Source organism: Carassius gibelio, chromosome A6, assembly GCF_023724105.1.
Source record: "Carassius gibelio isolate Cgi1373 ecotype wild population from Czech Republic chromosome A6, carGib1.2-hapl.c, whole genome shotgun sequence".
Classification (NCBI taxonomy): domain Eukaryota; kingdom Metazoa; phylum Chordata; class Actinopteri; order Cypriniformes; family Cyprinidae; genus Carassius; species Carassius gibelio.
Genome location: NC_068376.1, coordinates 28,917,884 through 28,940,691, shown reverse-complemented (window position 1 = coordinate 28,940,691; position 22,808 = coordinate 28,917,884). Strand labels below are relative to the sequence as shown.

The 22,808-nt window shown below is 33.5% G+C and overlaps 1 protein-coding gene across 4 annotated transcripts in view; it reads left to right on the top strand.

The window, feature by feature from the left end:
- The window catches only part of LOC128015996 (voltage-dependent calcium channel subunit alpha-2/delta-2-like), a 168,539-nt gene that overhangs the window by 93,528 nt on the left and 52,203 nt on the right, over positions 1-22,808 (top strand). For 2 of the 4 annotated variants that reach the window (XM_052600288.1, XM_052600286.1), the window contains exons 5-6: positions 8,370-8,414; positions 14,822-14,957. In XM_052600288.1, coding sequence (XP_052456248.1) covers positions 8,370-8,414; positions 14,822-14,957 — 181 coding nt within the window. Of the gene's footprint in view, positions 1-8,369; positions 8,415-14,818; positions 14,958-22,808 lie in introns of all 4 variants that reach the window. The other 2 variants (XM_052600287.1, XM_052600285.1) reach the window with 1 other exon arrangement.

Genomic DNA, 22,808 nt, shown 5'->3' with positions numbered 1-22,808 from the left:
TTTATTTCTTTAAAAAATGGTCTAGTTATATTGTGCACAGTTCATAGGTGCATGTTACTTTAAAGAAAAAAGATCCTACTAATTTACTACTCCTACTTTACTGATCCTTCATCAAATTATTATTCACAGCATGTTTTCTTCCTGCTGATGTATTAACCAATAATAACTTTTCATGTTCCAGTCGACTGCTTTATTTCCCATTCAATTATTTAGAAATACCTCAGTATTGATATCTGGATAATTTGCTTTTTAATTCTTCAGTTGAAACTGTTTCTGAAAACTTTGCTAACTCTAGTGATTTTCAAAGAAAAATCCAGACCTTCTTTTAGATCGACAAGTACCAGGGTTATTACAGTAAAAGTAAAAAAAAAAAAAAAAAAAAAAAAAAAAACACTTTCACTACTTGGAATAAAATCAGTGTTGACTGAAATAAAATCAAATCAAATGTATAAGTCAAAAAAACAAAATTTGTATTTAAAACAACAGCCTGGCACTACAATGGAAATGAAAACATCAAAATATTAACTAAAACTACACAAATAAACTGGTGTAGAGTGATCATTGAAGAGCTGACACTAGAAGATAAAGAGCTTACAAAGTGCTGAAAAGTGCCTTAAAAAATTCAATACATTCACATCTCTCTCGCTATCTTAGCTGACATGTGTGTAATGAGTTAATGTAATGGCTTTTGATGTAAAGTACAACAGGGATCGATCATCTGTATGTTTCTCTGCCTTCCTGTCACTTTGTCTTATCTATTGACGAGTCGACAGAATAAAGCATGCAACGTATTGATGGATTCAGGAAACAGAAAACAACTGCATGTTAAACTTTAAACACAAGCGTATCTGCAGGATTGAGGTTTTTCTGACAGGAATGTTTCCCAGCAGTAATGTATTGTCTCCTCCGCTGTGGATCATCCGTCAGCGTTTGTGTGACAAATACAGAGTCTGACAGCCGCTTTAAACTTAACACAATCACGATTCAAGATGAGTTGTTTCCCGGTGTGAAATCAGAATTGACCCTGTTTACTCTCTTTAAATATTCCTGGTTTTATTGTAAACATTTCGTCGATGCATGTTAAGATATATAGAGACACTTTCACGAAACAATAGATTTATCCATATTTTAATCATTTAAAATATAATACAGTTTTGTATGATCACTTTTTCTTATATATATTTTATGTTAAGATTTGACTATTTCTTTCATTCGCTTCAGTCTTTTATATATCAGTAAAGATCAAAATAAGTATGTTGTTTAATTTGAATGCTGAATGATTAAAAAAAGTTATTTCACCCATATTTTTTACATTTTATGTTCATAAAAGTTATTTGAAACATTAAAGGAGACATACAATTATAAGTTTTATACAATTTATATTTATAGAATAATTATTTTTCTAATTAATTAATTAATTAAGTATAATGAAGTATTTATATTTATTTTATGATATAAATATTTAATGAACATTTGATATATAATTAGGGGTTCGAGCACAAAGTGCTGAAACCTTTATGCAGTTTATTTGTATATCAGCTCTGAATCTTTTGCTCCAGATTACTTTTATACAACGTTCCTGATATTTATACTCAATGTATATTCTTGTCATTTATATTCTTTGTTTCATAAATTCATAACTTGCTCCACTCCTGGAATAACTTTCCTTTTCACAAATGCCTCTTAAAGTATATTAACCAGCTGTTAGAGCAGTGCTATTTTATTACTACTACTACTATTGTATTTGTTAATAATTTGATTTAGCTTTTTTCTTTTTTTCTTTTTCTTTTGCTATGTTCAGCTTTATTTAACAGTTTATTTATTTAATAACCCTACGATAATAACCCTTGTAGACACTGTTCAGTTTGTGACTGATATTGAAGTTTTACGGCAGTGCTGCATTTCAGGACACACAGAATCAAGAATATTTCGATAATAATTTTTGCTCCCAGATTGAAATCTAATCAGTTTGCGATGGACAAAATCGAATCCCGCCCAGTTCCCGCTCATATTCTAGTTGAATATCCCATTTCACTGGGAAATCCATTGGATTCCTTGAATAAGTGAGTTGCGTACTGTGCAATGTGTGTTTTAAAGATCAGATCGGGGGGGGGACGGCGTCTGTGTATGTGTGTGTGTGTGTGTGTGTGTGCTGTAATTATGAAGCAATTAGTGTGTGTCTGGAGGAGATAGAGGCTCCGTTCTAAGCTGTCTCCATGGATAACACAGAGATCGTTTGTAATTTAAATGTCAAAGTCTCTGAGGCTGCTGTGAATGTATGTGGATGGAGATGATCAAATGAGTTGAGCTGCATTCAAAAGAGCCTTTGAAAGATGAAAGATGTGTTCATTTGAGCCCATGTATATTCATTGACGCTGAATATATATTAATTGATAAATAGCAGCTTGTAATTTGTGTTTTGTTGCAGGTGTCAAGTCATTTGTGTGTGGTAATGTTGCAATGAACTAGTGTACTGTTTTCTGCATACTGTGCAGTATATTCTGTATAATGTTTACTGTGAATTTAAAAATAGTAAAAATCAGATATTTCATAATTTTTTGGTTGTTTGTTTTTAATTCGGAGAGATCCGCGTTTTAAATGTATTTACTTGAACATATGCATATTACATCTGCTAAAATGTCATAACTGTTTGCAATATCAATTATGACTCCAGGATGAGAACATTAAAAACATTTGTCTTTTTCTGAAAAAGTTTGTCTAGAGCATTGCATCATGGGATACAGTCTTCCATGTTCTAGTTATATGCTAAACATTTTAGTGAATGTATTAAGTCAGTTTGACTGTATAATGGAGAATTAGTATTAGTATGGTAGTTTGCTATTATGAACATATCTCCCCCTGCTGGTAGAAACAATCACTGCTCATTCATCACCAGTGTCAAGCATGAAACAACAACCAACTTAACTGCTTAAAAAAAAAAAAAACTTTTGTCACTATTTGCTCTCCATGATGATTTTCCAGACGTCTATGATTTTCTTTCTCCTGTGGAAAACAGAAAGTCCATGGTTCTCTGCTTTTAAACATTGGATTTTTAGTCTCCTTCAACAAAAGAAAGCTGGGTTTCTGACAGGTACAACATGTTGATAGAATTTTACATCTGTATGACCCAGCTGTCGAATCTGAGAACTAGTGAAATGACAAGAAGGTGAAACAGTGAAATGAAAGGACAAATCAGGATTATTATGGATGTGGAACAAAGACTGTTTCTATAGCAACAGAAGCTGACCTCCAGTAGCCTGGCTGTAATCACAGACCGAGGAGCACTGAACAAGAACTGTGTTGATATTTCATTTGTGTTTTTATTGTTTTATTGACTGTTGTCATTGTACTACTTTTGACTTGCACGCAGCGAAACTACAAGCACTCTGGCAGGAAAAATGCACACACTGAAAAATAGATTTGATGCATCTAGATAATTAAAATTAGTTAATGCACCACAATTCTTGAAGATTTTTTTTTTCACAGTTTTATTTTGTGCAATAAATTTTAATGAAATAGATTTGTGGTATTTTCTAAACTAGCATCATCCATCCTTGTAGTCTTTAATTAAATAATCTACTAAATGAAATTAAATTATATTTCTTTTTATATGCCAGTAAACCGTAAATACTCATCTGTATGAATGTGTGTTTATTGTGAAGGGATGGAGTGAGTTGAAACGGGGTGCAGATGAGAAACAGAGCGGTTATAACAGATGGGCCTTGATGGACTCGAGTGTCCCGGCAAAACTTACCATACTCGCTTATTGGAGAGATATTTATTTATTTATTTTTATATTATTTTCATTGCGATTTTTTTGTTTGTTCTTAGTTTCATTCTTTCTGAAAATCCTGCACTGAATTGTTCCATGTGTGTAAATGAAACTGCAGTAAAATTAAGTGAACAAAGAACCGAGTTTGTACTGACGTGATGTGGATCTTTATTAAAAATATGTTGATCGACTCTTTCCTAATGTTAAGATCAGAAAGTGTTTTCCACAGCTTGGCTCTGCACAGTGTCTTGGTGAATTCTGAGTCATTTCTTTTGCTTAGTTTCCGCGTAGACCTGCGTAAACTTGCCTCTCATGCATCTCTCATGCATTTGCCTGTCATTTCCTCTACGTGTGTGAATAAGTGGGCGGGGCTAAACAGGCAGTGATGTAGAAGTAGGTGTTGGTCTTCTTCTGCGGAGGCGGGGTTTATCCACACTATTACTTCATAAAGTGGCACATTCTGCGCAACCTTTCCGTTTTGGCAGATTTGCTTCAATATAAGCTGATTTTAGACTAAAGAGAACGTTTTGAGTTCTTAAACTTAAAGCATGCTTTTATAGTGCAATGACCTATTATATGTCAAAAGATCAAGGCAATTTTGATTTCTCAGTTCATGACCGTTTCAATGTTTAATTTATTCAATGTAATTTTATGGGTTTATTTTTATGTTAATAACCCTGAATATCATGGTTTACCTATAATAGATAACCATACACACATACTTTGGCAAAGTATAGCGATGTGCAAAGAACATGGTAATACCCTTATATCTGTTTTTGCTAGGAGAGAGAAAATGTAACATTATGCTACATGTGTGTAGTCCATTATTAGTGTTTGACAGGTGTGTTAGTGTGTTGAGCACAGGTGTGTGATGACACACTGCTTGTGCTGAGCTGCTGCACGACTGTAAGATCACAGTTCACATGTTTACAGTTCACACACACACACACACACACACGCCGCAGCCCACTGGCTCACTAGAGACACCCACACTCCGCCAGAGGGATTGTCTCTGCTGAGAACTTCTATTAATAGAGTCTACTGCCGCCCATCCTCTTCTGTCCTCTCCTCCCTATCTCTTGCTCCTCTTTTCTCAGCTCTTATTGCTCCGTCCCTCTCTATCTCTCTGCAAATTCTGTCTTCTCTTTCATTTTCTGTCCTTCTCATTCTCTGTTGCCCGGATCCCTCCTTTAAACCCCTCAGAGAGTGTGTGACCTTTCCACAGTGTGAGGGTCATTTTACAAAACGTGTGCCTTATCAACATATGTGTCATTAATGAATTTAACAGTGCATTTTGCTTTGCGCTGGTATAAACAAAATGTATCAGCATAAATTCAGTAACCCTTTAAAGATTTTAATTTTTTCTTTACTTGCCTTTTTTCATGCATTTTTTTTTTGTTGGCCTGACGTTATGCACATACAATAAATACAGTTTATTTATTTAATTTTTTAAATAATTTTTTTTATATACTGATTTAAATTTCAGTTATACATTTACGCTATAAATAAATAATTAGAAATATTTATTTATTCCTAATATAACTGGGTAATATATTAAAATAGTAATGTGTGTGTGTGTGTGTGTGTGTGTGTGATATATATTTATAGATATTTATAATCTATTCATTTTACATATAGAATAATATATTTATAGGATAGTGTATATTAAAACAGTATCATAAGATATGTTTAATACATATTATTTATATAAATATATGTAATATTTATATGCATAATATTTATTATTTCATCTCATGGTTCATATTTTGTATATTTAAATTTTATATATTTAATTTATATATTTTTTATTTTTTTCAAGGACTACAGTAGGTTTATTTTTTTGTTGTATTTGTCAGAAGGTCTCAAACTTTTAACCCAATTACCATGATTTTTGTAAATGTAAACAGCTAATAAAAGTAAGACAGGCATTTCTAGAAATTTCAGAATGAAAGAACTGATCTAATAAATATCTTGAACTGAAGGCATCCTTTAATGCATCGATTAACTCCTTAAAATTCCTTAAGGATGAAACAATTCCATTTAATAAAAAGATTATGTCTAATATAAATGTAAATATTTTATTTACTCTTAAAAATTGGGAAATGGAAAAGGCACCTGTTTTTATAGAATGACATCGGTGGCAGGAGTGTGTTTTTGTGGAAAGAAGCTTGAGAGACCCAGAGGGGCCGGAAGAGAGGTTTGGGGAGGAGAGGGCGGGAGGTCATCGCTCACGACTGACTGGCTTTTTCATTTGAAGGAATGGAACTTTTCTCTCGCTCTATTTCTGTCTCTATCTGCTGATCTCCTGACAGAGTCTCGCGGGACGCTGCTGTGCGCGGGTGTGTGTGTGTGTGTGTGAGTTGCAAGGTTGTGTAGATTTGTCAGCATTTTGACCGCCGCCTTGTGTCCAGCTCAGACGCTGTGGTTGTCACTGTTTTTTTGGCGCTTGTTTGTTTGGATTGGCACTTTAGACAGTGACGGGAATAGAACTGGCATGGACCGAGAACCGGAGAGAAACAGGGTATTTCGGAATCGCATACTAGCATTCTACCCATTCTGTTTCTGCAGTTTGCAGACTGCTTATAGTTATTATAATCATAGAATACTTTGATGAATCTACACGAACAACTATATTTCCAGATTAAGTAAAATAAGCTCCAATTTTTGACATCTCTTTCTTGACACATTAACTGCACTAACAAACATCATTAAGACCATTTTCGAAATGCAATGATATCAAATGACTGCAGCCACTGAACTATTCATGCATATGTATACATACAATAACATAATACTGTTTGAAGCGTGCTATTTTGCATATATGTGCAGTAATGCATTATACAGTATACTCTGCTGTGTGCATGATGGAGTATGTTTCTAAATGTATCAAACAGTGGTATGCTACATTGTCACATGATCTCATTATGTTGCATCATGTGTAAGTATTCAAGTGGCATCCAGTTATCTTAACAGTAAATACAATTACTAGTATTTTTACTTCAATCTTTCGTCCATCCAATCAAAAATGAGTCAAGAAAGAGATCACTGCTTATACGGTTTGGACTCATTTGTCATTTTGGAAATAGAAAGTGAAGTGTAGTTATTATTAGATATATACACTGGACTACTGGTCAAATCTTTGGGAGAATTGGAATTGTTTTTACATTTGACAATATTACTGTATTTTACTGTGTTTTTGATCAAATAAATGAAGTCTTGGTGAGCAGAAGAGACTTCATTATTCCAAACTTTTGACTGCCTGTGTATATGCACAGTATTTTGTGCAGTCCATACAGAAAAAGAGGAAGTAGTTTGCTGTTTCAAATGGAGAAAACAAGTGATCGCTTGTGATGGTTCCCCCTGTGTGTACACGAGAGAGTGAGGAAATCAGACAGAGACCCCCGAGAGACATCAGGACTCATGATCATGCTACTGAGAGATGCTACAGCACTGATGCTGATCCATTCAGATCTCAGACACAACATCACTCGCATTTACACAACCACGGGATGCTTCTCTACTCCGAAATATGGCAAATTATGTCCCGAATGTTTCTAGGAACATCCTTTGGTCTATTTCAGCTTGTTGTGTCATGAATGCTTCTCTCATTTTTTGGAACAGTTTCAAGCACACTTTATAATGTTTCCAGTATTAGACATGAGGTTAAATTTACTTTTTGAGTTTTGGTTTTTGAGTAAAGATATGTCAGTATTTAATGTGAAATATATCTAACATTAAATACCAACATATATTCATTGAAGTGGCGAAAAACGTTATTTTCTGTTCTATTAAATTATAACAAATTATGAAACTCTAAAGCAATGGATGTTTGCTCCAGTTTACTAAAGATGTTTGTTCAATAAAGATTAATATATAACTTTATATTTGTAAATATTTAATGTATGTATTAATATTATTAGTCCTGTTTGTTTTCTCACAAATTGTTTGTTTTTTCACCTTTAATGTCAAATGGAAAAGCAGTGTCTCAGTATTTATATGATATGTATTGTATATTGATGATTAATGTATGAATTGTGAGGCTGGTGTCAGCTAAACATCTTAATCGATATAAATGCTTAGGTTTAGATGGTTGGGTGAGATTTGAGTGAGTGAGTGAGTGATCCTATAATGTCATCCTTTTGATAAAATAATAAGAAGAAAAGCATGATTTTGTCAGAAGATGCTAGTGATCATCTGGTCAAACTAATGGCTTGTGAAATTTCATCTCATGTCAAGAGTCAGTGAGTTATTATTTTAAAAGAAGGCTCAGTCTTTCTGCTTTGCGATCAGATGTCTAATTCAGAAAACAAAAAAAGATTTGCATGTGATAGTGAATACAAAAGCAGACAGCATCAAAACAAATGGTAATTACTGTCTCACGACAGCGGCCCCAGGACAGCGCTGCAGTTTCATTATTGCTTTATTTTCTTGGCAAACCAATAAGCTAATAAGCTAATCTTTCTTTTTTTTTGGTCTCATATGAAAATATAATGTAGAAGGCAGGGGACATGAGCTGGAAAGTTATTAATGGTCCTTAAGGCAATCATTTTTACATAAATGTTTACGTCACTAATATTTATGTGTTGTTTCATTTTAGGAAAATGACATCCAGTACTACGACTCCAAAGGCGACTCGGATGGTGTAAGTGACCCATATTTGTGTTTGTTTTGTACTGTTTCAAATGAAAACTCTTGGTTTTTGTGTGCTTTTGTCAGGAGTAGTTTCTTGTATGTTTAGTGTTTAATAGCTGTAGAGGTTTTCCCTGAATCTTTTTCCTCTGATCTCGAAGTGTGTCATCACATTAGGATAAAATCTGAGTTAGGCCACAAATAGCATGTACTGTAACGTTATTTTGTAAATATCGTGTGTTTATACTAGTGTTCTAAATATTTACTTTATTATTATTTCAAAAGTTAGGTGTGTTCAATATTGGTTAACATTAAATATTTATATTTATAATATTATAATAATATCTATGTATTTATTCAATGTTATGTATTATTATTACTATTCTTATATAAAAAAAAATCATACAAAGATTTATAAAAAAAAAAGTAAAAAGTTTGTTTATACTAATCTTCTAAGGAAGTATTTTGAATTAATCTGTTATTATTTTATTTGTTTATTTACTGTTGTTGTTGTTATTACTATTATTTCTATAAAACTATATAAAAAGTAATGCTAAATTGAGTTTAGTTGCCAGTAAGAATATTTATATATTTTTATTACATATTTGACAATAGGCTTGTTTAGTTTCCTTACATAAATCATTATTAATTTAAAGGTCCAGTCTTAAAGTCAAAGAAACCTAAAGGATTTTAGGAGAAAAGTGAGACGATGTTGATACTTAAGTGATGTGAAAGAGCAAACTTTGAGCAACTAAGTTCTCCTCTGGGACACAAATATACATGTCACCGATTTTTTTTTTTTTTACATATTTTATACTCAGTAACAACCTTTTCACTGTAAAAGTGAAAGGTCACGGTGACTCTCTTCTGCGGTTGATTGATTTGACAGCATGCAGAAGGACGCGGTTATATCAGGCCGGATGAGTAGAGGAGGAATGGAGGAATTGTAGAGCCAGAGACGTCATAAATCAGAGAGTGATTTTGTGCAGTAGAAGCACGGCAGGCGTGTGATTAATGATTGGGCGCTTTAGGGGCTGTCAACGTCTCTAATTGGAGGACATCGCTCATCATTAAAGGGGCCAAGGGGACGGCAGCCCACCGACACCCTCGTGACCCCTGCCAGCCCACGAAACACAGGGTCAGAAAGAGTGCTTTCATATCCACGACTGCAGTCACACACCTGCATAACTCCAGAAACTCTCTGAACCAATATCAGCACAGCTCCTACTGTATTAATCACATTATTAATACATTATTTCTGTATTGTGTTGTTTTGTTTTTATTATGTTTTGAGGTTTTATAGTTTGGTTTTATTATATTTATAATTAATTAGGTTCATTAGATTAATTAAATGTGTTTAATAACATTACAGTTAACATATTTAGCTTGTTTATCAATATAATAGTTTAGGAGTGATTTCTAAAGGCTACCAGGAATCATTACTTTTATTAATTTCAATAATAAACAAATCGGTTTGCCATTTTTCATTACATTTTTCCAGTTGTCAGAGGATTTGGCAAAGATTATTATAAAAAAATAAAAAATAAAATAATAATAATAATAATAATAATAATAATAATAATAATAATAATAATGCTTATTTATTTATTTTTTAGTGTTTTATTACATGTACTACTCTAAAGAATAATAATAATAATAATAATAATAATAATGTTTATTTATTTATTTTTTAGTTTTTTATTACATGTACTACTCTAAAGAATAATAATAATATAAATATAAAATACAAATAGTAATAAAAATAAAAATGTATTATTATTATTAGTATTAGTATCCATTACGCTTTGTCCAGCAAAAAAAAAAAAAAAAATATATATGTATATATATATATATATATCTTTATTTATTTCATTTTAGTACTTTTATTACATTAATAATAATAATAATGATTATAATTAAAAAATATATTTGCATATATTTGTATCTGAATTTGTACAAATTAAAAAATTTACATTTTCAATATATTGAGATTGTTTCAGTGGCTATTCAAATGTAATGAATATCTATGAGTATGAATGCAATAACAACAGAGGAGTTGCCGTCGCAAGACGTGTTTTAGTCGACAAAGTCAGACAAAAGCTGTTTGGTGTTTTTCTGACTGCCAGTGGAAATCAGGTCCATCAGCTCAACCTGAGGTTTCTCTTTTTATCATCACGGTCTTTTCTATCTATTTCGTCTCTGTCGTCTCGCTTGGCAAACTGTGGCATGGTGCCATTCCGTTCCCTCCCACTCTCCTCCTCTTCCATGCTGTTTTGTGATGCCCTTTGGAGCTTTGCTCTCCTCCACCTACTGCAGGAAAGATCTGCTGGTTTTCCTGCCCTGGAAGTTGTAATCTTCAGTCCTGCAGGCAGATCTCCATCACGAGCCGTTCTAATGATGTTGACTCTTCCTCAGACCCACTGAAGAAACCTTTGGCTTGATGTGCCGCAGGAAACTTTTATGTCTTATTTTTGAGATGTGTTTCAGATACTTTGCAAACAGGAAAATCAAAAGAAAAATTATCAGAAATCCAGATGGTTAACCGATATCTAAAAGAGTTCAAAACTGAAGAAAATAAATTGTAACGATCGTAATCCAGATGGTTCAGTGGCTTCATCTTTAATTGATTACATCGCCACTGAACACACAAAGTTATTTACATTAAAACACCAACATCTGCCTTCTGGATGTCAAGTTGCCAAATGCTCTGATGTAAAAATAACAGATTCGAGGTTCACTTATGCCATGTACATGCATAAAGAGGTTTTAAATTTTTAATTCACAAAGTTTTGGCATTAAACGTTACATGTACTGCAAAAGAAAAAAAAAAGATTTAAATTAGGGTTAGGGTTTAAATAAATGATGCCATTTTTGTTTCTACAAGTCATCATTAGGGTTATTATGTTGCTAAATTTGACTGTGCCACTAGCACACTAACCCTCAGAAGGCAAAAGTGGAAACAGCGTGTAATTTTGTTTGTGATTAAAATGAACCCTTGAAAGATAAAGGTGCGATTGAGAGAGTCCTCAAAATGTAGTTTCGGGTTCTCTCAACATTTAATTAAACCTTCAAAACAGGGTGATAAAATTAACAAATGAGGTAATGAACAGAGTTAAACAGGTGGTGTATGAACAGGGAAAATGAGCCAATCACTCCGTCCTGTGTGGATTTTGAGCTAATAATTAGAAGCTGTCTTGAGTAATTATGACTGGCTTCGTCTGATGGTGAAAAACACTCGAGTGAAGGATAGTCAGGTGGAAGAGTAAACAAATAAAGGACATCGAGCTGAGATCCCCTCAAAGACGACTTTTCCAAATCAGTTAACTGAAACGTGTCTGAACAAGCTGAAAATGGGGGGTAATTGTGTGTGCTATCTTGAAAAACACAGAAATGTCTATTATCAGGGTGGTGCGGTCATTTATAGCTTTCTTTCAGTTTAATATCTCAGTTTAACAAGCAGACTGCAGTGATTTTATGCATCAGATCAAAATTGACTTTTATGTACATCCTTTATAAATGTTCCTAGTTTTATTATACATTATTCATCCCTGCATCAAAGAAATTCACTGTTTGTTTTTATGTTAGCATCTTCTCTTCTTTGCTTTTTCTTTTCTTTTTTCAACATACTGTTGCCTTCACCTTTATTAAGTAAAATGTATTAAAAATGTCATTTTCATGTTGGCTTTGTTCAGAAGAGCATGCTTGCATATTACTATATCTGCAGTATACAGTACTTTGAATGCAATGTGAAAATGTTTATGCATGAAAATGCAACATGACCTTCTGCATTTGCCAGAATATGCAGTGCAGAACTACTGAATACTGTATCCCTCAATGCAGTGTCCCCCACTTGATCTTCCATTTCCAGTGTGACTAAAGAACCATAAGTAATATCAGCCAACATTTATTACATCATCTTGACTCATCGTTTGATCCGAATGCCAAAAGTTAGGATATTTCTACACAAAATTGAATTGAAAATATGAAATCCGTTTGATATTGATATCTTTGTTTATTTCACAACTTTACAGCACTACGGATTAAACATGCAAAATAGTGAGGCCATGCGACAAGTGTTGCACACTACTGTTTTCAACATTTATCATGACATATTGCATACTATTTCATGTACTAATTTTCAAAACTACATTACCCACTATAATGTATTCTGAACACAGCTGCTGTATTTAAAGGAATAGTTTGCACAAAAAGGACAATTTGCTAAAAATGTACTCCTCTTAAGGCCATCTAAGATGTAGTTTATTTATTAATTGGAACAGATATGGAGAAATGTAGCATTACATAATTTGCTCACCAATGGATCCTCTGCAGTGAATGGGTGCCGTCAGAATGAGAGTCCAAACATCTGATAAAAACATCACAATAATCCACAAGTCATCCACACCACTCCAGGCAAACATCGTGTGAAGTGAAAAGCAGCGTCTTTGTAAGAAACAAATCCATCATTAGGGCATTTTAACTTCAGACTGTTGCTTCTGGCCAAAATACCACTCTTATTCTGACGGCACCCATTCACTGCAGAGGATGTGATACAAAATTTCTCCAACTCTGTTCTGGTGATATGTTTTCAAGATGAGTACATTTTTAGCAAATTTTCATTTCAGGATGAACTGTTCCTTTAAGTTTCTCTACTAAGTATCAATATTTGAAAACTAATTTTTAAATAAGTGGTTAATCCTGTTAGTTCGGCAAAAAAAAAACATTATTAGCTAGAGTCAGATATGAGCTAGTCATGAGTAAAGTCAGTGCACCGTGTCATTTCAAATTATTTGCAAGGAAAACTGAAGGAAATCCCAAAATGCTTTTCGATCTCCAAGAGGTTATTTGCGTTCTTTATGTGTGTCAGTGTGTTTATGTCACATTGAGGGGTATTGGAAAACCACTGTCCCCATGTTCAGCTCAACAACAGTTTATAATTGCATTTTAATAGACGATTAAAGTCAGGCCATATATCAGCCCTCACACTTGGCAGGAGGCTTGAATTTAATTTTTAGGAAAAAACAAAACAAAACAACAAAAAAACAGTGTTTACTATGTCAACCCCAATTAACTCCTGCCACTCTGTTACTGTACACCACACTTCACCCTGCCACGAAGGCAAGGGTGTTTGATCGTGAGATGAAGAATCAAAGACAAAGAGAAAGATTAATGTTTGTATAATGATTATTGAAGAAAAGGTCAGACCGGAGATTAAAGACGACAAAATTTGCCATATTCTTGTTTATTTTGCATGTTTAATTAAATTTTGTGTAAGAATGTCTATGCTTGAAATAATGAAAGGGATATGAATCAGGATTATCATTTAAGTTTTTTTTATCACACTGAAAATTATAAAGTTGAGCGCATTGCATTAAGGGATTCTGGTTGCATCTATATTTTGCAAATGTATTTTGCAAATGTAGAATGATTTCTGAAGGATCATGTGACACTGAATATTTTAGTAATGATGCTGAAAATTCAGCTTTGCAACACAGGAATAACTTACTTTTTAAAAAAGAAAGCATTTATATTAGGTTACAATATTTTACAATATTACACTTTTTACTGATTTTTTTTATCAAATAAATGCAACCTTGGTGAGCAGAAGAGACTTCTTTCAAAACTTAAAAAAATTAGAATTATTCCAAACTTGTGTTCGACATTATACATAATATACATATTGGACAAAATTGTATGGAAGAGCAGCATTCCAACTAAATGCAATTATCATGCAGTTTATGCATAGACTCAATTATTATGCTAAGCACACAAGACTGTGGTATTTAATAAATGCAAACCATTAAAATCCTGTGATCCTGCCATTTTTTTTTTATTTTTTTTTTGCTGGCTTGATACTTTCACTCACTGAAGTTCTTTGAAAGCCAGACTTTTTGAGTCAAATTTTGATTCAAGATGCATTAAAATGCTAATTACCTGCTTGTGTGGCAGATTCAAGTCGAGGGTAGAGCAGCCATCATTCGCCAAACACTCTGGTGATTTATTGACATGGTTAATCATCTGAAGGACTTCAGTGCCAATGTGATAGCCATCACCAACTCTAATTGATTTTCTGTAATTTGCAAACACTTTGATACCTGCTGTTGTATTGTGTCGTGGATGAATAGACTGGCGATGTATTACGCTTTTCCTCCAAAGAGCCACCACCTTTGAGTTGTGGGGGCATGATTACCCCTGTCATGTCAGTGCAATTAGTGTTTGTCTAATTAATCATGGATGCATGTGTGTATGTGTCTAAATGATTTTTTGGTTTGCTGTGTGTCAATCAAAGCCGTGTGTGTGTGTGTAGAGCGATAGTGCCCTCTTAGTAACATAGACATGTGTGTTTGTGTGTGTGTGTGTGTGTGTGTGTGTGTGTGTGTGTGTGTGCTGATGTTTCTCTGCTTCTTCTCGTTGCAGCAGGATGATGATGATGGAGAAAACCTCTTGCAAAATCCAAACTCTCTTTCTTTGGAGTTTGTGGATGATCCCAACTTCAAGAATAAAGTCAACTACTCGTACACAGCCGTGCAGATTCCTACTGACATCTACAAAGGCTGTGAGTACTGACAAGAAACACATACACTACTGTTCAAAAGCTTGGCAACAGTAGCATTTATTTTTTTCAGCAAGGATGCATTAAATTGAATTAAAAGTGATGGGAGTGTCATTTATTATGTTGCTACATATTTCAAATAAATCCAGTTCTTTTGAACTTCCTGGACATCAAAGAATTTGAAAATAAAAGTGCATCATAGATTCCAAAAAAAAAAATATATATATATATATATATATATATATATATATATATATATATATATATATATATATATATATATATATATATATATATATATATATAAAACAAACTTTTCAGAATTGATAATAATCCTTAATGTTTCTTGAGCAGCAAATCAGCACATTAGAATGATTTCTGAAGATCATGTGATACTGAAGACTGGAGTAATGATGCAGAAATGTATCTTTAATCACAGTAATAAATGATGGTAACACTTTATTATAAGATGTCTGTGTTACATGTTATATGTTCTTACGGTTATAATAACAATTAATTATGCAAAATTACATGCAAGTAACCCTAAGCCAAACCGAAATCCTAACCCTCCCATATAGTGAGTACATGTAGTTAATATTACTCAGTATTATATACATAATTACACTGTAACAAGGACACCTAAATTATATTTAAAATATATTTAAATAAAAAATAATTATTTTAAATGGTAATAATATTTCACAATATTACTGCTTTTACTGTATGGAGACTGTTCTTCCTTCTAAAATGAACAAAAAAATAAATCAACCATATTACTGGACTGCATTGGCTCAGCAATTTGCTAAATTGAATGTATTGTGTTATTCTATCACATTTTACACTTTTACTGATGGTTTTTGAGGATAAGAGCGAGTCACACAACCTGTCAATGTTGACATCGGTCTACTATAACTTAACATCCACACAGCATATGATTAATAAGTCTATTTTGCTTATTATGCATTAAAGCACTGCGAGTTGCAATTTAGTAATAGTTGCAGTAGTGATTGCATTGTATTGTTTTTTCCCTCTTCTATCAAATCAAACCTGTAAAAAGTGGGTCTTGAATCACCAGCTGAGAACTTCTGATCTAAATGAACTCTAGTCAGAACTCTAAATAATAAGTTTTAAAGATCAGTTACAACTCTGTATACACATTTTCTTTTATTGCAGTGTCTAATGATCGCTAGCTGTGTAGCTGTACTGTTTAGTAGGATTTATTTGGACGTGAACCTTGTGTGAACCTTGTTTTACCTCTTTCCTCGTGGGACTGAAGCATTTTCATCTCTCATTTTAAGTCGAGTATGTGAAAATATCCAGCGGTTTGTGTGCGTGATGTGATATCTCTCTGTCTGATGTCTGTGGAGGATTTTACAACTGAAGTCTTGTGTCTTTGATAACATCTCCCGGGAATCCCTTGAGCAGTCCTTCGAGATGATAGCAAGATTCAACGTGCATGGTCTTAAATGCACACAGAATGTTCTAATGACAGACAATTGTAAACTACACACACGTATAAACTACATTTGTAGAGTACAGCTTTAGGAGAAAAATGTTCACTCTTTAGAAAGTGTTTCTGCGTCGCTCTGTGATTTGTAAGTGTGTTGACTAGGATAGATGTTTGTAGAATGTCCTGAGTGCCTCCTTCATCTGTCTGTGGATGTTTGTGGGCTTATGGGTAATGGATGATTGTTGAAAGATGGATGCTAGAAGAGTGTGATCCAACATTTGGACTCTGCTCTGACACATACCCATCACATGTCACTCTATAGAGGGTCTCTGGAGTCTCAGAGCTCTTTGATGCATAGCATGGACGCTTCTCTGACTGAGAACAATTACACAGGTTATTTGAGATGTGAACAACATACATTTCAACTGTGTTTTAGATGACGGTTTACTTTAAAAACAAGCACATTATTGCATAAATAGAATTAAAACACATTGGATCCATGCCTTAGTGGTTTACACACATACTGTACATTTATTTTTAGTTTGATTCTATTTTATTTAAATTTATGTTATTTTTATTAGGGGCACATTAGGACCAGGAGCATGAATTAAAACAAAAATTATATATATATATATATATATATATATATATATATATATATATATATATATATATATATATATATATATCATTTTCTTTTCTAGTTGACTTTAATTTAATTGTATATGGAGTTATTGTTATTCTGAACTGAAACTAAATGAGAAATACAAACATAAAAAACTTTATTTAATATTAATTAAACATTAACAGAAATAAAATGTAAAATAATAACATTTAAAATGTAATAAAATACAATATAAAAAATAAAAACTGAAAATCCAACAGAAAATATAAACTTTATTGTAAACAAATTATAAATACAAGTATTTCTTCTTTTCTTGAATTATATAATTATATAATAGCAAGTCTTTCTACTGTGAATTTTAATCAGGTTTTTTTACTTTAGAAATACACTATTTTAATCCGTGAACTTTTGTGAGGTCTTGACTGTCTGCTGTAACTTGGTGTAACTGTGGGCTCATGGGAGTTGTAGTTCAATAAAGGCATAAGAGATAACCTCTCACAATACAATATAGCCTCTCATACCTTATTGCTTACGTAAAAACCTCACTAATAAATCACAGAGAAACCACAAACAGGGATGTTGTGTCCCGCCAGAAACTCTCCAGAGCTCCCACAATCCACACACAGGTCGAGTGAGGACTCAGTCAGGCTTTAGCCGGCCGTTTTGTGTAGCGCTGATGTGAGCGGACGTCTGAGAGACAGAATGAGACCAAAGCAGAAACTTTCCTCTAACCGCAGTGGATCTGACTGAAAATGTTGTGTGTGTGTGTGTGTCTCTCTTCATGCAGTAAATGGGCCGGCATGTGTGTGAGTCCTGCTTTAGCGGCTCTGCAAGGCATCCTCGGCCATTTATTGAGATTGAGAACATTTCCTTGCCCGTCTGTAATGAACCGTTTTATGATTCATTATCCCGCCGATGAATTCCGCTGCCAAGTCTCCAAACTTTCTAATTAGCACGGGTCAAACAGCCACACAGTTTCCGTCTAATTATCGATGCCTATTACTGAAGGGACACTGGAGGAAAGCCATAGTGAGGTGGGTGGTGCGATGCTCAGACGAGGTGTTAGGAGAAAACCAGCAGCGCAGCCGAAAACTCTAGTGCTCAGATGTTGCTCTTTCATAACTCGGGAGTCTTAATGAACATCTCATTTCGGCGCAACTTCTCAGATATTTTAATAACACTTTACAAAAAAGTTCCATTAGTTAGTAGTTAAAAAATACTTCTAAAATAATTTATTTGTCTTAGTTAATGTTAATTTCACTATTTATTAATACATTACCTGAAGACTCTTCTGTCCGTTAGTCCACTATCACACCGTCAGCTCAACTCCAGCTGACTGAGAAACTCACACATAGTCTAATACAGATCAAGTTCATTCGTTATTATTCTGAGCAAATGTCTTTGAATTGAATCTCTGCTGTAAGAAACTGTCCCTGTCTCAAGTTGTTTTTCAGGCCTCGGTTGTTGTTGGAGATACTGTAGGAAATGGTGCTTATTAAAAGACTAATTGTGTGTGTGAATGAAAGGCGAGGAGGAGCAGCTTTCATTTGTCTGAATGAACAGATAAACACCTCCTGTGAATGATCACAACCTTTTCTCACCGTTCCTCTCAGACTTTGGGAAAAACAAACCAGGAACCAGTGAAAAGCAGGTCTGGTTTGATTGTAATCATGTTTATGTTCCTTTCAGATGCCATCTGTGGGAAAAAAGACATGCAGGTTGACATACCAATATAAGAAGTGATATTGTATTTACATTTACACATCACTTTTCTTTAAAGTGACTTGCATTGCATTCAAGCTAGATATTGTATCAGTTCAGAACCATTTCCTCAACATGGCTAGTTTATTTTAGACAAAATAAGACCAGAAGCATGTAAATGTATCAGGAAATATTTTATATAATACATTTTAATGTTAATTTTATTTTATTTTATTAAAAATAAGTCCAGGAGCTTATTCATATGTAAAAGTAAAAATTAATTCTGAGCAATTTTAATGTCATTCTTTTATAACCATCTTGGCAACACTTTATATGCAGTCTGTCTTTCAGTATTAATATTAACGGTTATTAATATGAATTCATTTTGAAAATTAATGCATAAAGTTATTCATGAGAACTAACAACTGATTTTACAGTGTACTATAAGGCATTATGAATGCATTATAGTGAATTAAGAATTCCGTTATAATGCATAATATAATCCTGGTTTCACAGGAAGTGCTACGACCACCTCTAATGGTGTTTTACATGCTTACAGTTTCTGTATAGTCTGACCGTGTCATTACCAGGACTGTACTGTAATATCAGACCACCGTCAATCACAGCATCTGTGTGTGTGGCAACCCAAGATTTCATTTTCTTCCCTCTGCTGGAAGCCAGATATAACCGAGATGTGACTCTACAATAAGAAGTGGGACTGCTATAAACAGTGGATTTAAGTCGTTTTTTCTTCCCTCCCTCTTCAACGCCTCCTCGCTCCACACGCTCGTCCAGCTCAGTGAAGGGGCACTATCGCTCTCCGCCACACTAATTAAAAACCTTAACGCAGCCAATGCCTTCCTTCATTCACCAGCACATTCACAAATTATATTTCCGCTGTTTATTGGTTACAGTATCATTTTAATTAGATTTTTTTTTTCGCTTTCCACTTTTCCACCAGCAGTCTGAGATTCTGCTCTTCGTAAGCAGTTGTGTTTTACCCCTGTTGTTCTTGCTGAAGCCTTTTTTCTTTTTTAGAATATATATATATATATATGTGTGTGTGTGTGTGTGTGTGTGTGTGTGTGTGTGTGTGTGTGTGAATACTATATGTGGTCAAAGCTGAACTGGACACATGCTTTATTTAGTAAACCATAATCAGCCTTTTTCAAAATGTTTAAACCTATGTTAATCATATAGATATTTGCATTAAATTGTACCTATTATTTGAACTTTTAAAGGGGACATCATCCATTTTCCACAAGTTAGTATGATTCTTTAGGGTGTTTATGAAATGTCTGTAACATACTAAGGTTAAAATTCTTAAATAGTCTTGTGAAACAACACTTTTTTTACCATGCTAAAAACAGCTCTCACATCAACTCGTTTCAGTGCATGTCTCTTTAAATGATAATGAGCTACTGCTTACCCCACCCTTCCCTTCTGTGGGGCGTGGCTATTTGAATCAGGCGGTCTTATTCAAATAGCCAGCTTTGTATGTAGAAACCAGCTGCAAACTGAAACATAAAACAGCCCATAAAAAACTTGCTGTGTGTTTTCTTTTTAGCTTTTCTGAGCAGAAATTTAACTAAATGCAAAAAAAACCTAAGAAATTGAAAGTTTCATCCATTGGCTCTTTTAAGAAAAAAAAATGTGTAACTTTTTCTCTGTAAAATCTAATCAACAGGGATCGTGGTATTTTTTATTTTTTTTTATTTTTTCATTTGTGCTGTGAGGTTGATTCAGTCATACACTATGAAAGAAATCGGGTCATAGTAAATAAAAGAAAGAACACTGTAGTGTGCGTTATTAATGCGTGTGTATGTTTGATGGGCTGATGGCTGGTTGATGCTGTGGCAGATCATGCATTGTGTGTCTGTATCGTGGTGTTCGCTCCATCACCTGAGGTCAGGGTGTGTGTGTTATGATGTACGATCCACTGTTCTGACAGATCACTGACACTGATAGTGGATGTGTCTCGCCGTCTGTGGCCTTGATGTGCTCAGGATGAGATGTGGATGCTAAGGTGAGCTACAGTTTGAGAGCTGTGAATGTGATTGTGCAACAAATAGAGTATGTTTGTTCCCTGTCTTATTTGTTAAACAGCAAAATTGGAAATAAGATTGGGTTATTTTACTCTCTTACAAACAAAACTAAAAAAAAGTTTATATGGGTTGGATTGAATGGTAATCTTGTGGGCATTTTACTTTTTTTCTATAAAGTTGTATATAACATTCTCATAATTTTGATAAACATTAAGAAATTATAGAGCTGGCTGACCATTTTTTAAAACTTCTTCAAACAGTACATGGTTATTTTTTTAAATAAATAAATATAATAATATATTTTATTTATGGGTCTATTTCATGACACTCAATGACACATTATGAGCGCAATAAAATAGTATAAAAAGAAATAAAGCATAATAATAAAAAAGCACAAATAGCATAGAAATGTGTGGCATATATAAAACAGACACAAACAGTGAAAAAAAATCTAACAGAATAAGCTCTTCTAAAAATATTGGTTTTAAATAAATGTTGTAAATTAAGTACTTAAAGAACGAAAGAAATATTATGCATCCTGTAACAGAATTTTGTAATATATATATTATTATTTTTAAATATGATAAAAAACTATATTCAATTTTTTTAATCTATTTTTTTGCAAAATGCATTAATTAAAATTATTTAATTAAATTACAATTGTCCGTGTACTACAAAAGTGTGGTTTTGGACATGTTTGTGGTAAGTTGATGTTAAAATTATTAAACATAGTTTAATAACATTATGTAAAAATATTTTAAATAGATGTTTAAATAGAATTAATAAATAAATATATAAAATAAATAGTATATATATATATATATATATATATATATATATATATATATATATATATAATCATAAAATATTATATAAAAAATGTATTATATATTTGTAAAATAGAAAAATATTACATTTTTCATCTAAAATATTCAAATATTCAAATATTAGTTTAGATTATAACTTGACTAGATAGACATAGTGGCTTTGGAGTTATTTATTTTCAGTGCGTCTTAATGACTGATTCATTCTGACTGAATCAATAATGAAAGTGAACTCTGATCCAGACAGAAATTATAATCAGAATTATCCATTTTATGTATTTATTTATTGAAATGGTTTGTAACAGTTATTCAATAATGAATAACAAGAATCTAACCTCTTTTGTATATGATGAAAAGTGTCTATATTACCATCCTCCATCATTCAGCAGCCGTGCTGAACAGCTCTCATCCAGCACACAGAGTCCGGTAGCGCTGCTTTACTGGGTAATAATAAGCATGACGGGATACGGTATGAAGGATTTCTGGCTCTCAGCACAGCCCATAAATCGGCCTCGTAACCTGGGCTGCTCCTCGTGTGGCGCTTTGCTCCATAACAGACCGAGCGTTCAGCACAACCGCTGCTCTTAAAAGTGTCTGAGGGATTGTGCATGATGGATTCGCACACACACACACACACACACACACACACTCTTATTCTGAAGGATATCCCCATGTAGATCCACCCCGCCACACACAAATTCTCCCTCAGAGGATATTTTTCTTTTTATCTATTGTCCGGTGCATGCCGTGTCCTCAGTAAATAAATCAACCAGGGCCTTTGTTTTGCATCTGTTTCCTTATCTTCCCAGCCCTCGTAATTCTGCTTAGACAACCTGCCACAGCCCTGTGTGTGTGTGTGTGTGTGCGTGTGTGTGTGTGAAAGAGAGAGAGAGAGTTTGTCTCAGCTGCTGTCCACTCTGGCGTGGTTGAATCTGCATATACCACCCTGTGTGTGTCTGTAATGCTATAAACAGTGTGTATCCTTGACTCAAAGACACACTTATACACACCCTTAAATGTCAGACACTGATATATAAGAGTAAAAAACATCATATATAGATTTAGAATTAGTGTACTTTAACCTGATTTTACTAACGTTTAGTTCTATACAAAAGATTGGTATTTCAAATAAATGCTGTTCTTTTGAACTTTCTATTTATGAAATAATCCTGACAATTTACATGTATCACTGTTTCCAAAAAATATGAA